The sequence below is a fragment of the Neovison vison genome, chromosome 1 (assembly GCF_020171115.1).
Source record: "Neovison vison isolate M4711 chromosome 1, ASM_NN_V1, whole genome shotgun sequence".
NCBI classification, from domain to species: domain Eukaryota; kingdom Metazoa; phylum Chordata; class Mammalia; order Carnivora; family Mustelidae; genus Neogale; species Neogale vison.
Genome location: NC_058091.1, coordinates 209,990,507 through 210,009,666, shown reverse-complemented (window position 1 = coordinate 210,009,666; position 19,160 = coordinate 209,990,507). Strand labels below are relative to the sequence as shown.

Below are 19,160 nucleotides of genomic sequence, written 5' to 3'. Positions count from 1 at the left end.
ACATGGTTGAGGAATAGCCTGAAAATACCTCTAAATGTCAACAGCCATTTTAGAAACAATTCTGCTATTTATGAAAAGGCATTTTCTGTTGTACTGACTTTCATGGGCTTCAGCCTTTTTTGGGTATTCGAATGACCTGTATGGAAACAATTTCTCTCTCTTTATTCTATTTTTCCTTCTTTCATTACCCCAGCTCCAATACACATTTTTCATCCTAAGGCTTTTTAAAGCTATTGGGTCAGCCACCTCCCTTCCTTCCGTCATTTGCCCAGCTCAAAGCTGTATTCTCCTATAACTTACAGATAAATCTCAATATCCATTCCCACTGCCATATTCTACATTAGAGGGCCTTGTCTGTGATTATGCTGTGTCTCTACTGTATGACCTGGCATTTTCAGCATTTCTGTACAAGTGGAGAGCCAAACAATGAATGAACAGAAAGTCTACTGGCAGGGGTAAGACATGCCATATGGGTTATAAGTGATAATTATAATTATAAATGCTCATGCTGTCTGATATAGCAATTCTTCTAGGAATTTATCCTATAAATATGCTCATGTGTGCAAAATTATATATATATATATATATATATATATATATATATATAAACACAATTTTCAGTAAAGCATTATTTGTAATTGACCAAAGACTAGTCTTTGCAAAAGACTAGAAACAACCCAAACGGCCATATGTCTATTAGTAGGGGGCTGGTGAAATATATTATGGCACATTTCATAGAATGAAATACCCTACCACCATAAAAAGAATTATGAAGTTTCATGAACAACCACTATAAAACAATTTAAGTCAAACACATGAAACAAAATTAAAGCACGTAACAGTGTGTATAGTAAATTAGTATTTATATAAACAAGGAAAAGAATGATACACACACATAGATATACAGATACACACTTGCTTAGCTTTTCATCATTACTTGCATCCGGCAATACTGGAATATTACCTATATCACTCAACCCCACACTCACTCTTCTTTGTCCATTCTACACTAAGTGCTGGGATTCTGAAAATTACGTTTCCTAGTTTCCTGTTCAGCTCTGCCATTAGAAGAATGCTAGCTGGAAATCCAATGGCAGGAGGAAGAGGAGAGGCTTCCTGCCCATGACTCCAAAAGTGAACTAGTTGCTGGTTACAGCAGCAGTAGCTACAGCAGCTGCAGCATGGGACAATTCTGGATGTCTGCAGCTCCTTTTCAGAGGTTCTAGCCTTGTCAATGTGGGACCTCTTTGAATGGTCCAGACCCACTTCGACAGCACCTGCAATAGCACAGCAGTAGTACACATATATTTGTACATATATATGCAAATATATTTATTTGTTCCTAGACGAAATTCGAGTCTTTTAATTTAGATATAACTTACCATTCCCACTAATTTTCTAAAATTTTCCATGTACAGGTGCATCTATATACTAACCTAAATGTTAAAAAAAAAAAGAATAACTTCATTTTAATTTAAAAAACTAACCAAATAGACATATAACGGGAAGAAAAATCTAATCCAACTTTAAAGCAGATAATCCAAAACTGTGCTATTCAACATGGTATCCCCGAGCCGTATGTGGTTCTTTAAATTCAAATGAATTTAAGTCTAGCCACTTTTCAAGTGCTCAATAGTCACATGAAACCAGTGGAGAATTTACTAGAAGCACAGATTAGAAATCATCTCCTAATCACAGGAAGTTTTATTGAATAGCACTGTTCTATTCTAGAAGGTAGAAATCCTCTTAAAGGCTACACCCAAATGAGAGACTGAGCTGCTGAGATATACAAGCTACTTGTGCAGATGATGTCTTTTATTGGGAAAACTCCCTGAGGGATCCCTTCTATTTTTGTTTTTATTTTTTGGGCTAGAAAAGTAGAGGCTCCTAGGAATGGTTGGAAAGTAGAGAATGAATACTTAATATGCCACATAATAAAATAACAATAATTCAGGAGGCTGCTGATAATCTCCCAGGAAGATGATATCTGAGATGTCTAGGAGAATTCAGAAAAGACGACAATGGGAGAGGTTGTGAGGAGTCAACAAGACAGAAGACAACTGGGAGCCTTCAGTAAATAGCTAGTAAGAAATTCCCATGGCAAGGAGACCAAAAAAGGTAATGTTTAATATTCAAGTTGATGTTTCCTGTACTGTACAAGGCTGACTACCATTCAATTTTCCCCTAATCTTCAGTAACAATCTTTTATATACAAGAGCAACAACCCAGTGGAGCTTGGAGGCTATAAGAGAAATATGAAACTCAGACAAAGAAAAGACAGCAAACATAAGGAGGAGGAGCAGTGGGGCTGTAATACTTGGTGGGAGCAAGAAATTACAGCAAGAGAACCTCCAGGCCCCTCTTCCCCTAGTAAGACGAGACATGTTAGAAAGAACTTGTGGGAACCTGTAATATTAGGGAGTAGAGCTGGAGCTATTTTGATAGGAAAGGTAACTCGAGGAGGCAGGAGAATTTCAGGCCATCCAAGTGACAGATACTTGGAACATACATGTACACATAAGACATGTATTTATATTTCTACTCCAGTACAGAAACTACACAAGGTATAAAGAATTAGTCAAGAAGTTTAAAAACAGCACTTTTGAGTATGTACTATATGCTCGGCCCTACTTTTACAGGTACTAACTCATTAAATCTCAGCCCAACTTTAAAGTATTATTACAATTATCTTCTTTTTATAATTAAGAAGACTAAGTAAGTAAGCGAAATAATTCAAACCCAGTAGGCCGGCCCCAAAGCAACTACTCTTACCTAACATACTATGTTGACTCCAAACTAAAGTTCAAGAAATTGGTTAGGAAATTTTTATTTTTTCTTTTCAGTGAAAGATAAGCAGAACAAAGTTTTAGAGTCTGTGATGTTCAATAATTTAGCATTCTTTTTTTTTTAAGATTTTATTTATTTATTTGACAAACAGAGATCACAAGCAGGCAGAGAGAGAGAGAGAGAAGGAAGAGGCTCCCTGCAGAGCAGAGAGCCCGATGTGGGGCTCAATCCCAGGACCCTGGGATCATGACCCGAGCCGAAGGCAGAGGCCTTAACCCACTGAGCCACCCAAGCGCCCCAATAATTTATAGTATTCTTAATAAAATCTAAAGAAGCAATCTGCTACATGTTTTTAAGCTACTATTTCTGGGTAACTTACTGGCTAACTTATGGCAAATAAGGGCTATTATCATAAACAATGTAAAATTCTTAAGAAGGAAAAAATCCTTGGTATCTGCAACAATCTAGTTCTTAATTGTATTTGGTAAGGTCACGAAGCCTCATTCTGAGGCATGACAAATAACATGTAAAATTTAAGGAGTAAATTGGAATTACCTTTGCATAATAAAATGAGATAACCAGAAAAAGGATAGTTTCTAATGAATTCAAAGTAACAAAAATTGACATAGAATGTAAAGATTTCTTAGTATTCTATTTGTAATTATTAAATACTGAAAGATAATAACAGATAAATAAAAGATAATAAAAGATAAAGCTGAGGAAGAGTTCTACATAGAGACTATTTCTAAAGAATGTTCAGTATGAGGGGATGGGGTAATTGAGTGAGGGACATTAAGGAGGGCACGTGAGGTAATGAACACTGGGTATTTAGATTGGTGAATCACTGAGCTCTATCTCTGAAATGAATAATACACTATATGGTACTTAACTGAATTTAAAATTTAAAAAAAGAATGCTCAATTTTGTCTTAATGGGGGTAAGAAAACTTCAAACTGTAGAAACTATATTTGGGATTCAGGTAATAGTTTAGAATCTATCATCATTCGGATATAACAATGAGCTAGTTAACATAACCTGGGTAGTGATGTGATTTCTATCATTAGTTCAATGCGATCTCTTTTAACTAAGGAAAAAAAAAAAAAAAACAAAAACTAGCTGGGCTAATTGTTCTAGGCTCTGTTCTGGCTGGTAACAAAAGTTATTAAGAGCAGTTTAGTTTCCGATAGCCCAGGCCAAGGGCATTATCAGAAAGGCCAAACCCATGGGGGTACGTGGGCAGTCAGATGGTTAGGGTCTGACTCTCCATTTCCGCTCTGGTTTTAATCTCAGGGTCCTAAAGTTAAGCCCCAAATGGGCTCCATGCTGACTGTAGAGCCTACTTTTAGAAAAAAAAAAAAAAAAAAAAGGCCAAACTTAGTGAGAGACTGGGCTCTAAGATATACATCTTACTTTTTCAGATGATGTCTAGAGTTCCAATGTGACCTTTTCATAACTTTACCTATAGAGGAAACCCTCACTAAGGAAAGGTGGCTCAACACAGCAAATCCTGATTCAAAAGCTCATTAATTTCATAGTCACCAATATCCTCATTCATCCTGACAGAGAATGACAAAATGGGAAGAAGTATTCTACTTCGCCCTAAACCAGGGTAAGAACATTGAATATCTGAGTGATTGCTGACACTTATTGTATCACAATACCCAACCCAAATAAACAGGTCTTCCTAGTTTTTCTTTAAGTTCCTTGTTAAACTGTCCTGAATTAGGTAAAAAATCTGGGGATAGACTCACGAGAACTTAGATAAGATGGTCCTTTACTTCTCAAACTATTTAAGAAGTCATTCTACAACAAGCAGCCTTTAATTTTCTATATGATCCAAGTGAAAGTAAGAGAGAAAGCAATGCTAAACAGGGTACAAAGCCCTAAAAGATTACATTCTCCTTCCTTTATTAACCATAGTTGGGGAGCAGGGAAAGTGGTACTGCCGTTGACTCAGACACCAGAGTACAAACCAAACAATGTTTCTCTTTTATTTAAAGAGCATCAAAAGCTCCCTTTTGCCAGAAGATAAAGTCCAAGCTTCCTGGCACAGTATGCAAAAGTCTTCAGCCCTGAGAAAACCCTCCTAAGGAGAAGCAAATTCTCCTTATTGGGAGGGATTTTAGGCAAAGTAAAGCCCAGGTGACAGAAGCCTATGGTATTTATAGGCAAATACAAGCAGCTAGTTACTGTTGAAACTTAGTGTGAGGAAGAGTATAGAAAGGTACTGAAATTTAGCCAACCAAAATTATTCAGAACTCTAGGGTGTACTTAGCAATGACCTGTCACAAATCTACTTCTAGGTTCCATTTTGAAATTGAGATAATTTTGTATTTTCTCTTCTATTATTTTTATTTTTAAATAACTGTACAGGGATGCCTGGGTGGTTCAGTTGTTAGGCATCTGCCTTCAGCTCAGGTCATGATCCCAGGGTCCCAGGATCAAGCTCTGCATTAGGCTCCCTGACAAGCAGGAAGGCTGCTTCTCCCTCTCCCACTCTCCCTGCTCTTATTCCCTCTCTCACCGCCATCTCTCTGTCAAATAAATAAATAAAATCTTAAATAAATAAATAAATGTGCAAATAGGGTATACATATATATACACATATATATGTGTGTGTGTGTGTATATATATATACATATGTTTATGTATATATATATATATATGTAAGTATAAAAGTAAGGATAAAATTCCCCTTTAATTCCTTTAAAATCCCTACTCTCAGAAACTAGTCTGGCATGTATATTCTTTCAAACTTTTTACTATATGTTACACTCATAAATATGTACCCACAAAAATATATACAAAAATATATAGTATTGCACCATGTTCCTTTATGTTCAATGGTTTCCACGTAAATGCCATACTTCATCTTGCTTCTTTTATTTGAAAATGTTTGGAAATTTACCCATGTTAAGTCCAAACAGACATAACTTGTTCTTTTACATTTTGGGAAACTCATGCCTCAATTAACCTAGCTGTTCTCTATATGCGGAAAACGCTATATTGGTTATTTAGGTAATTAGAATGCATTTTCACAGTCTACTTGGAGTTTGGCAAGCTACAAAGTAAAGAATAGTTCTGGGAATCACATACACTAATCGTCAAAGTCCAGAAATACTGTATCTTCTTGGTAACAATACTTTCTTTTCAGCTTAATTGATTCCTCTTGTGAAACTGAACCACACTAATAATTCAGAGAAATCCTCAGTTTCGTATTCCAAATGAAGCCAGAGAAAATAAAATCATGGTAAATACTTGTCAGGAAAGTGTGAATCTCTTCTGAAATTATAAGTTCATTTTTACCAAATAGACTTAGAAATTTTGTATATCCATATTCCGTTCAATTCAGGGTATATAGGTATAATATCTAGTTATTTCAATCTAGTTATGTTTGATCCACACAATCCATTTAAGTCAATGTTCTTAAATGTGTTAGTAACATTTTTCTTTTTCATGAAGTCTAAGAATCACGGCTCTGACATCTTACAATTTTGGCAAAAAAAAAATATTTTATATATATATGTATATATATATATGGTTATGGGAACCCCCAAGGATTCAGCAAGTTGACTAATTCAAAATGCTCCTTGATCTAAAGAAAGAGAACAGTAAATCCTTTCATCAAGTTTCATCAAGTTTTCAACTGCATTAAAATAAAAATTGTAAATCTCCATAGCTGGCTTTGGTTTCTTTTAAATATCTTCTAAGTTGGCAGTGATTAAGAATACAAATATTAAGAGCATTACTTTTGCAATCTCTTCACTGTCCCTATAACAACAAACAGTGAGTGTGGGGTAGCAAGGTGAAATACAAAGTCTTCTAATTAATGATTTCATGAGATGAAATTTCTGTTTCAATTTGAACAAACCTTAAAATCCAATTTTTCTTACACTGTATATACTCATTCTATGGTAAAACAATCGATTTCTTCTATGTTCTAAGCATACCCCAAATTCCCTGTTTGCAAATAGGCCCTAACAGTTCACATATATTAATTAATTAGATAAAAGATTGGGTATCTATGTGTGTTTGTTTACTTCTGCATTTGTTTTTGGATCAAGTGAATCTCAAGAAGGCTGCACCTCTGGCAGGGAGGGCAATTTGTTCAAGGGGGTGCCTGTCATGTTCCTGATGTGGTGGGGGTCAAACTAGTGAAATAACTAGAGACACTATTTCAAGCTGGACTTTTCCTATATACTATAAACACAGGCCACAAATGAGAGCTGCATATGTGACTTAAAATTTTCTAGTAACCACATTAGAAAAGAAAAAAATGGTAAAATTAATTTTAGTAATATATTTAATTTTACCCAATATATCCAAAATATTATTTCAATATGAGATCAAAATTTTAAAATTATTGATACTTTATGTTCTTCTATTCACAAAATCTTCAAAATCCAGTGTGTACTTCATACTTTTGGCACTTTTCAACTGGCTTAGTCATATTCCAAGCATTGAAAAAGCTATATAAAGCTAGTGGTTACTATACTGTATAGCACAGATATGGGGGAAAACCAAAAGCTTTCAAATAAACATAGATCTAGGCTTAAATTCCAGTTCCATAACTCACTTAGCTATATCACCATGAGCCAGTTATATAAATTCTCTGAGCCCTATTGTTCTTATCAGTAAAACAGGAATAACACCATCTGCCTTACAAATTTCTTGTAAGAATTAGAGATAATATAAGTTACTTTGGCACATTATGTGCCTAGCATATGAAAGAACTCAATAAAATCCTCCTCATCCTCATCATTATATAAAATGAGGAAGAAAAGAGGAAAGTACCATTGTAAAATGCTCAAATTCAAACTTCAAAAAATGTGGAGGAATTAGGAAAAGATATAAGAACTTGAAATAAGATCAAAATGTTTTCTAACTGAAATTTAGTCATCAATCCATTATTATCCATACAAAATAAAAACAAACAAAACCATATTTTACAAAATTATGAATAATGCCAAAATAAGGTACAGCTAAAACTAGAGATATGGAGGCATTTGTCTTTTTTTTCTTAAGCAAATTTGCCTTCTTGATTATTACTGCCAAGGCTAATATTAGTTTCTATTTCTACGGGGGTAAAAAAATGACTAGAAAATTGAGTGGACAGTTATTGGCATGAAAATGGGACACTAAAAATGATGACAAATAATCAAAGACTATATTAGGGATACTGATAACCAAGCAGTTACTATATAAGACACAATAGTAGTTTTTTAAAATAATTGTTACAGAATATTTTCATTCACTTATATAAGATACCAACGTAAAATATCAAAAATATATCAAACATACCTCTGATAAAAATGTTTGGGCCGATTTCTGAGCTCCTACATGGAGCAGATATTCATATACGTAGAGTGCTAACCTGGAAAATGAATAAAATATTTATTGAGAAGAGATGTATTTAACATTCCTTCTTTAAATAATGCACATATTGTTTCACTACAAAAATATCTTACACACCAACAGTAACAGAAAACCAACTCTTCCCATATCTTGTCATTGGAATTTCATACATGTCTGTTCAGAAAGAACTTAAACTAAACAGCACACAAAGAAAAAAGACAAATGTATCTTCTCTTGAAAAGACACATCTAAATAGGGATTTTTTTCTTTTGAATCATGTCACTTATCATAACCTCATTTCCTTTGTTATACCTAACATAATCAATAATTTGTAAACAAACATTAATAATCTCTATAACCTATTTTAAGGTATAGTTATTATCTTTCATTATAAAAATAAATGAATTAAGTAATTGGACCTTTCTAACAACTTTATATCCTTTGATCTTTTTGGTGAACAGTAACATAAACTCCAGCTTTTTGTACATCCGTACGCCAAAATGGGTGCTAAAAGCTCATTTTTAATATTTGTTCAAGCAACCTCTCCTTACTCTTTAGGTTTGATTGTTAAACCAATAAGATAATATGTTAGCTTATAAGGATTCAAATTTTTAGCAAACAACAGCATTAAGTAAAGTTCAAAAATATCAAATCATATTAAGCATTTGGGTACTTAGAGTTTAAAGGTTAATGCAAAATTACATATAAATTTATCATTCAAATACAGAATATTAAGTATGCACTATACACTTATGCTACTCTCATTATCTTGTGGATTCAGAATTTTAAGCTACACCATGTGGCTCAATTTCAGTTGAGCTGTTAACAAAATATTATTCATAAACCCAAATTAGTCTGAGGCAGTATTTTTAATGATATCTTGGACTGATGCCCAGATAGCTCACAACAGTTCAGTTTCTGCTACGCTATATTTACCAATATTAAGCCAGGTTTACAGTAAACAAAACAATGTAATAATAACCACAATTCCATAGAGCTACACTATTTCTCTTGCCAAGTGAATTTTTGATTGTTAAAGATTGATAGCATTTGCAAAAATGAATATTTTCTTCATTTTCATGAAAAAAACATCATGCATGTAATGAAAAGAGAAAGCCTGTACAAATTCAATTGCTCTGTCCTTTTAGCTCTTTCCCCATTCCAAAACTGCCAAACACTTAAAATGAGAATTTCTCTGTGGTTATTAAGTACCACAGGAGAGGAGACAGACATCTGTTAAAATTAATCATAGATTAAAAAGTATGTAGTTGGAAACATATCCTAACCTCTTCAAGTTGAATGACACTTCTTAGATCATGCTTCTCAACACTTTTTCTGCCTTAACACACATGAGGGACATGACATGTGTCTTTCAATAGCAGTATCTCCTGTGGAAGTGTGGTTCATCCCCAAAGTCCATAACGGATACAGGAATTGGAATACTTCTATAGTTTCCAAAAAATAAGCCCTACTGGTGATTCTTATCACACGTTCTTTTTTTTTTTTTTTTAAGATTTTATTTATTTACTTGACAGAGAGAGATCACAAGTAGGCAGAGAGGCAGGCAGAGAGAGAGAGGAAGAAGCAGGATCTCCGCTGAGCAGAGAGCCCGATGCGGGGCTCCATCCCAGGATCCTGGGATCATGACCCAAGCGGAAGGCAGAGGCTTTAACCACTGAGCCACCCAGGTGCCCCTTATCACACATTCTTTGTATTCGACACAACCTATCCCTCCAACAATGATTCCCAACCCCATCACATGATTCAGTGACCATGTTGGCAAATCTCATCTCAAAAAAGAGATTTGTGAATTTTTCCGGGAGACACTATGAAGCCTCAAATTTGCCTACCAAGGACTGTGTCCCCCCTACTGCCTGAGAGGAAATCTAGCCCCAAGTAATTCTTTGCAGTTTGTCAAATCTTAAGCTTTGCACCAGACCCGTGTCACAGGCCAGACAAAAACCTAGCCTGAGCCAAAGGGTAAAAAATAGCATGTTCCACCACGCTTAGAAAAATAGGAAGCGAGAGGCAGAATGTGAAGGAGAGACCCCATGGTGGTGGTAACAGAACAGCCCCCAGAATAGTCCAGGCCAGAGCATACCTGTTGCTGTGTCCTTGCAATGAACACCATGCCTTAAAATTAAGCAAATCACTTCCTCGTAATCTCTTCTCCATAATATTAAAGAGGCTAATATATTTCTACTATGTTTTCTTTCAATTAATTAGGTAGCAAAAAGGGTATCTCTTTGTAAAGGGAATTAGAAGCAACAATCCCTATTCTTTCTCTATGGGTCTAAGACAGTGACTATAAAAAAAAAAAAAAAAAGTATTGGAAAGGGCACAGAATCAATGGAGGAAAGGCGTTTCAAATGACATAACAAAAAATTCTAAAGCATCTTCCAAGTGGTGTGCCTGCCTTCCCACCCTTAGAGTCTGTGCTGTAGCAGCGTATCACCAATAGGGTGATACAGTGGGACAGGGCTGAAAAAACCTATCCATTATTCCACCTCATATGTCCAAGTTCTGTGACCTCCCTTGAACAAAATTAACGCTTTCAAGCAGCCAAGATCTATGCTGTAGAAAGAGTGGCAGGGAGCACTGCATGGGTGAACAATTAATTAATTCTACTGCCATGACGACTCCATAATATATCACCAGCAAATCTCCAATATTTTAACTACCATCTCCATGCATAACATTTTCCAAACCTATCTTTTTAGCCCTATTGTCTCAACCAAGCTCCAAATCTGCTTCTCTAAACTACTGAAGTTCCTAACAAGATCCTTCTGTTAAATTGATCATATCCAAAGTTAAACTCATCTCTTCATCTGTTTATTGTACCTGTGCCACCCTTGAGTGAAATAGAATCTGAGATTTTTCCTCATTTGTAAAATAGAAAGAATATCTTCCTTGTAAAATTGTCAGAAGAATTAGAGTACACAGTAAATAGTAACATGACTGTTAAAATTTCAGCTAATTTCCTCACATCCAATAACATATTATCAATCATGTACTGGACTCTAATGTCATAATCTCTCCCACATTTGCCAACTCTTTCTATCCTCTTCTTGCTCTTGATGGACCACTCAGAACCACCACAACAGCAAGAACAGTTGCTCTAGCTTCAGATACAGGTACTGTGTATTTCCCATGAGGTCCCCACAATAGAGGCATCAGGGCCACCAGAAGTAAAATCTCCAGAAGGTTCTGGGGGAAAAGCCCTATAGTAAAAGATATCATTTGAACACAGAGGATTCCAGAGGAATGGGGAGTGACATTAACCCACCCATGTAGGTAATCATGGCAAAGTCCTTTACCTGTGCCATGAGATCACCAAACATAAGAAAACATTTTACTTGGGTTCAATTTCTACTGAACTGTAGAAATTTAAAAAATAAATATTGGGGCGCCTGGGTGGCTCAGTGGGTTAAGCCTCTGCCTTCGGCTCAGGTCATGATCCCAGGGTCCTGGGATCGAGTCCCGCATCGGGCTCTCTGCTCAGCGGGGAGCCTGCTTCCTCCTCTCTCTCTGCCTGCCTCTCTGCCTGCTTGTGATTTCTCTCTCTGTCAAATAAATAAATAAAATCTTTAAAAAAAAATAAATTAAATAAATAAATAAATATTGAATATATAAACATTTAAATGTTTATATATTCATTTTAATGTTTATACTCTCAAATTAATATTTTTTCCTTTTCAGAATCTTTAAAAAATTTAACTACTTTTGATAAAGTAGAGTGGCATTTAACCTAATGAATTATAATGTGATCCAAATACATGAAAAAATTAAGAATCATGCAGTAAGAGTTTATACACATATACATATGTATATGTATATATACTGTCCATAGAAGCAGAGTAGAAGGAAACATGAGTTATAGCTAATGGTAGAAACATTAATAATAGTAAGAAGTAACAGATGAAGACTAACTGGTAACAGACAGGAAAAGAAAACCTAAACAATGCTTTAAAACCTTATGGCTTACTTCAAGTGGGAGCAAACATCCCCATATAACATGCAGAAAACCTGAGGGCAACTTTCCTTACAGCATTGCCCTCTAATTAACAATCATAATAGTACCTTTGTGTCTCCAGCAAAAGTTTTAAACTTTGTGCCACTCATACCACACAATAATCTAAGATATTTGACTAGATAAAAATATGAAACCTCTGATAATATTTTAGCATTTTTTCCTAGTTTGTTGTTTGACTTAATTTTGGTCAGGGTTTTTTTTTGGGGGGGGAGCAGATTTAGATACTTTTAATTATCTTTTTTAAAGATTGTATATATTTATTTGACAGTGAGAGAGAAAGAGCACAGCAGGGGGTAAGGGCAGAGGGAGAAGCAGGCTCCTGGCTGAGCAGGGAGCCAGACTCAGGGCTCAATCCCAGGACCCCAAGAGCATAACTGATCCAAAGGCAGATGCTCATCCGACTGAGTAACCCAGGCATCCCTAATCACAACTAATTTTAAATGAAGAGAATGTTAAACATCACTGTGAATCAAGGAAATATACACTAAAGCAACAATGGGATTAAAATTCTTAAACACACCATATGTGAGGGAATGGACATGCATACTGCTGATGACAGCAAACTGGTATTAGTGTTTCAGAGCCAATCTGGCATTAAGTATACATCAAGAATTTGGGGGAAAAAAGTTTATACCCTTAACCCAATAATTCCATTACTAGGAATCTAGCTAAAGAAATCATCCTAAATTTAGAAAAGCTTAATGCACAAAAATTTTTAACCAAAAATTATACAGAACAATCAAAGAATAAATAAATAAATAAACTGGCTGGAGTTACAGTGAAATATTTTTGCGTTAGTTAATTTCATGCTTGAAAATATAACTCGGAATTTATTTATAAATCTATTCAATAAGCACTTAAGTGACTTCTCTCTGCCTAACTATTGAACTTTAAAATCTGTGAAAATGTCATTACGATACAACTAAATAAAATTACTTCAAATTTAGCTTTTGACTATTACAAAATCTAACAAAGAAAGAAATTTTTATCATTCCCATGAACAAACTCTGTTACATGCCTATCACTTAACAGTACTAGGACAACTAAGTATAAAACTAATAAGGCATATACAACAGGCACTGTCACTCAGTCTAATTCACAGCAAATTCTCAACCATCCTTGCAAATGAAGGACTTTACAGTCTGGGAAAGGGGTAAAGACCTTACTTCACTCAATTCTTTCTATAATTTACCCATCTAATTTGAGATTAAATCTCTTCCTCCAAAGGAAATGGTAGGGGAAAAAAGGAACTATGGGCAAGATATTAAAAAGTTTTCTAGAACAGGGTTGTTCATTTGCAAATAAGATTTCCAAGCTACACATAAGTAAAAGGTGAATACATTCTACAATTCAGAGCTAAATCCTGTCTTTCTACATACATGTATATGTACATATGTAAATTATCTATGTATGTATGTATACAATTATTTTAAAAAATCATTATTTCACAAAAGTTGGCTAATAGAAAAGGCCTAATTTTTTAAAATGTGAATTTAGAGAACAGTAAAGTGGATATGACCATTATTATGACGAAAGGATGTTTTTATCTTGTGAACAGGATTTATCAAGTTACCTTACATGTGTTCGTTCTAATAACATAAATTAATATTTATCAAACTTTTCAGGAACATATACTATAATGTGTGCCATTTTTTAATAATGTGTGGATAACATTTTATTATGGCTAACAATATCCCTATGAGGGACACAGTTATGAACTATGTGGAAATATTAGGTAAGTGTCTATGCAATGAAAAAATCCAACTACCTATATAAAATGACCATGTCTGTCAGCCTGACCATAATGTCCTATATGTACTTTTCAAACTTAAGTCTGTCTGTTACCTATTAAAGAACCTATCTTTTACACACTATCCTTTTAACAGTTCAAGATGTAGTGTTGAAAATGAAAAGCAAGAGAAAGCTGCCATTTAATATGAAAAACATTCATCCATTCCAAACTTCGGTGATTAAAACTAATTATTGGCATTTTGCCATCTTCTTACATTTAGCAAGGGAAAAGGAAAAAAGATTCAAATAAACATAAAGCTTTCAAGTTAACAGATCCCCATTTGTAATTTCAAAATTAATTCGGTTGGGCCCTGAAAAAAAAGAAAAAAAATTCTTTTGGTTAATTTACTATATGTACAAAGGCAGATGGATGACAAGGTTGGATACTAACTTAAAAAAAATACTATTCTTAACTTGTTTTGAAATTATATTATTATAATGTACTTTACCTATCTTATCTCTATCTCCAGTGTCTGAAATGGTAAGTATCCAATACTTTTTTTTTTTTAGATTTTATGTTTAAGTACTTTCCACACCCAGCGGCTTGAACTTACAACCCCAAGATCGAGAGCACGTGCTCCACCAACTGAGCCAGCCAGGCACCCATCCAATACATATTTTTTTTTTTAAGATTTTATTTATTTATTTGACAGAGAGAGATCACAGTAGGCAGAGAGGCAGGCAGAGAGAGGGGAAGGGAAGCAGGCCCCTGCTGAGCAGAGAGCCCGATGCGGGACTCGATCCCAGGACCCTGAGACCATGACCTGAGCCGAAGGCAGCGGCTTAACCCACTGAGCCACCCAGGCGCCCCCAATACATATTTTTTAATGAATGACTCTCTACCCCATGTATAAGCCTCTTATAGAATCCTTTAGTTTCTTCCATTCAAGACATTCAAATGAGAAGTGTCAGATATCCCCTTGGATATCTATTTTAGCATTAACATCCCCTTAAGCTTCACCCTCTCAATAAAATACTATAGTTTGACAACATGAACACTGGCAAAACCATTCTGGCACACTGATTCAATCCCTACATACAAAAAAAAAAGGATCTTTTTTAAAGAAATAATTTAAATAAATCTATTTAATCATGGTAGTTGATGTTTTATTTGCCATTTTAATAAAATAAATCCTTAAAAGGCAATAACTTCCTTCTCTCCTCTTTACTTCCTTTAAAAACATAAGGTTAGGGTATAAACAAAAAGATGGTAGAGGACTACAAGAGGGATATTTGTAAAGAATGGTCTAGCTTTTGCCATTTCGCACTATTTCGCACTATTTAGCTGTATGTATCTGAAATGCTACATCCAAAATTTAGTCCCCATCTTTTGTGCTTAAATCCCAATGTCAGTAACCAGAGAAGACTTAGATACAGGAAACTTAAAGCAGATTAATTTCTATTGGATCTAGAAAAGAGATCTCTCTTATTCCTGAGCCACTGTATTATTCCAGTGTTGACCAATGACACGTATCAGTGTCCAAATGTGATTCCTAGGTGATAAAATGCCAGTAGTTAGCTGGATCACAGCTAGCTAACAAGTAGCAAAGAGCATTTCACCGCTACTGAGAGGCTACTGATGAGATTGTAAGTAGTTTAGCAGTGACACTAGATCAGCCCGATCAAATTTTCAACAGAGCTTATACCCTGGTGCTAAGGAGGTATAAAAAATTAGAAATCTGTTTCTAACATCCTCTTTTTAAAGTTCTTCATCATTAACAGTGAAGCTAAAAAAACTGATTTGAAGTGTCAAAAACTATCTATGCAACCACATAATAATATTAAAACCCAGCCTTTGGTTTTTAAGATTTTATTTATTTATTTGACAGACAGAGAGATCACAAGTAGGCAGAGAGGCAGGCAGAGAGAGAGGGGAAAGCAGGCTCCCCACTGAGCGAACAGCCTGATGCGGGACTTGATCCCAGGACCCTGAGATCATGACCTGAGCCGAAGGCAGAGGCTTTAACCCACTGAGCCACCCAGGTGCCCCCAGCCTTTGTTTTAAACACACTAAAATGTCTATTTTTTTATATACTTGGTATCAGTTTTAAAGAAATAGATACCGGATAGATATACAGATATTAAAGATACTAAATGTTCTAGGGCAGGGACAACTGTATCGGTTGAGGGAGGGACAAGAACGAAAGATTTAACGATTACATGGATATCTGAGCATAAGAAATATGTAACTCTGCTAATGTCTCACTGATGTCATTTATGATAGATAAGTAATGTTTGGGAATATGATTTGAAATTAAATGATTTGGTGTACCTAAAAACAGAAACACATGCCTTACATAGACAGGTACATTCAGGATTAAAATGACTACTATCAATGTGGGAGAACTAAAAAAAAGCTAAGATATAAAAATGAGAATTCATAAAAAATTAATCGACAGTTTGTAGAAACAATTACTTGTAGAAAATTCATAGAAAATTTTCCATCCAATCTTCTGTCTAAGCTAAATACATTATAAATACAGCGCTGACTATACTTGATAATTGTACTTACTTCATTTCAATTCAGCTGGAAAATTTTATACTTAATACCCAGGCCCCCATTTGCCTATGGAATCTTGATATATATAGTTAAAGTCTTTACTTTCTGTGTTATCCTTATGGAGGGTAGATCTTCCTTACATTTACCTAGAACACTAATCCTTCTCAATCCTTTCTAACCTTGAAAGTCTTCCCATACACTATTTCAACGTTTTAATATCAAAATTAACGTCAGACACCAGACTACTACTTATGCCATGGTGGAGTATGCCATGGAGTAAGACTTCTACTAATGCCATGGGACTGAAGTTGCCCTCTTTCTTTAGGCAACTATAAAACTGGATAAACTATATGATCAAATTTGAGAGGGATTAAGGCAGCTGGAATCTGTGGGCAGAATATCAGACAGGAGGGCGCTACGCAGGAAAAAAGCTCTAACAATCTGCATAGGAGGCCTTTTGCATATAAAAATGAAATTCCATCAGGTTGGCCAAAGAACATTACTCACACAGGGCTGGGAAACCACTAACTACTCACAGTAGAAAGACCTCTATGAACACCAAGAGCATTCAGAAGGGAACCACAGGTAACACATCAGAGGTAGAACTAAGCTAGTTTTGGAGTAAAAGTAGACTTAACCCTCATTTTAACAACCCAAATAGAGCTTGTAACAGCATAAATGTGTAGCCAGATTGATTTGGCTAGAAAGTAGCTTTAAGCAAAGGTGAGTACCAAAAAAAAAAAAAAGTGATATTGGGTATCAACTCAGAGATATTAAGATAATATTCAGGTTGGTAAATGACTTGGCCAGTGAGTACAAGGTGTATATTGTACCTTTACTCAATTTTGCTGCGAACCTAAAATTGGTCTTTTTTTAAAAAAAGTATTTTTTAAAGGTGATCGCAATGGGTAATGGAGCATCTTACTTCCTTCTCTGTACTGTTCTATATTTTGCAAATTTCCTATAATCAAGAAAAAATTATTTTAAAACTTAGTCATGAGCTCATAGCTCCTTCCCCAAGCTTATTTTAAATTATTATTTATACAGAACATTTTCCTCAAATGCAGATGAACAGTAATAGTTTAATCTAAGAATGTTATTTCAATATACTATAACCAAGAAAATCTTCCTTCTAAATAATGTAAATTATATATCTCAAGAAGTTAAGATGAGTAGAAAATATTTAAAAGACCTCTAATGCTTTCCTGCCGGCTACTAAACACCAAAATAACTTACTCAGAATTTCCTCTGGACTTTATCACCCTTATTTTTCTCAATTCTTCCTATTAATTCTCTTTTCTAACCTTTGTACATGCCATTTTGGCATTTAGATCTATTGTGCTTTACATCTGGTTTTTTCCCCCATTCACTTTACATTCCCTACTATTTTTTTTTTAAGATTTTATTTATTTATCTGAGAGAGAGAGAGCACAAGTGCGGTGTGGAGGGAGAAGCAAACTCCCTGCTGAGCAGAAGCCTGATGTGGGGCTTGATCATGAGACTGTGGGATCATGACCCAAGGCCAAAAGCAGACATTTAACTGACTGAGCCACCCAGGCACCTCTACATTCCTACTACTTTTTGCACCTTCTTTTTTAATGTTTTCCCTTATTCCAACTTCCTTAACCTCAGCCAGATCTCTAAGATCATCTAGCTATAACAACATTTGGCATATAGTGATATACTTTAGTTGGACCTACCTCATTATTGTCATATTTAAAGCATCCACATTAACATGCACCATTAAGTGAGGCTAGTGCTTATGATCCATTTTCCATTTTCCCTAGAGTAATTTTGGAAGAGTTTTTCTCATAACAAATTCCAGCAATGTCTCTGATCTGTACTCCTTAAGGTATAGGAAGAACGAAAAAGAAATGCTTCAAAAGACTAGAGCTACAGACACAAGGATCCAGAACTCTTAATACTACAGAAGGAAGTAAGCAGGTGCTCAAAGGAGAACTGCAAGTCAAGAAAGACAAAGGATAATTCTTCCCCTCTAATTTGCAGCACATATAAATGTATGGTAATTTTTAAAAAATTCCTTGGAGCTATTGTTTTTTAAAGTTCCACATAAAATCATCAGAACTACGTATTTGGGTTTTTTTTCCAGATTTTCCTAGCATTGGTTTGAAATATGTAAGACACTTACAGCATTCAGTCTTTCAGACCATTTATTCACCTCATTCCTAGACAACTCTTAAGCATCTATTTTGTATAAGGTACTGAGAACCAATGAAATATTACTTTAAGACCCACTAATGATGAATCTATGGCAATATGGTCAGAGAATATATCTTTACACCAAGAAAGAGTTTAACAAATCAGTAACATAAAAATAAATATATAAATATCTAATGTTAAAAACAAACTATTTTCATTCTGAGAAACTTTACAAATAAACACGTACGCTGATCACCATCAACAGTTATTAAGCTCATACTATTAGTCTAGGTGTTAGGAGGGAAATAAAGATACAAACTTTGCTCTAAGGTAATTTTCAGAACTGTTAATGGGATGAAACATACAATTAAAAATAAGATCAGTAATATAAAGTAGCATATGATGGGTGTCCAGACAACAAAACATCAAGAAACCAGAATAGGAAGAGGCCATTATAACAGACTCTTGACAAAAGAGCTTCAACTGACAGAGGAAATGGCAGTTAATCTAGGTATTAAAGGAAATGGGATAAGC

The 19,160-nt window shown here is 34.9% G+C and overlaps 1 protein-coding gene across 5 annotated transcripts in view; it reads right to left on the bottom strand.

Annotated features, from left to right (window-relative positions):
* Window positions 1–19,160, bottom strand: part of SSBP2 (single stranded DNA binding protein 2) — a 330,924-nt gene that overhangs the window by 210,829 nt on the left and 100,935 nt on the right. For all 5 annotated transcript variants that reach the window (XM_044266152.1, XM_044266159.1, XM_044266141.1 and 2 more), the window contains exon 2: window positions 8,089–8,161. In XM_044266152.1, coding sequence (XP_044122087.1) covers window positions 8,089–8,161 — 73 coding nt within the window. The remainder of the gene's footprint in view (window positions 1–8,088; window positions 8,162–19,160) is intronic.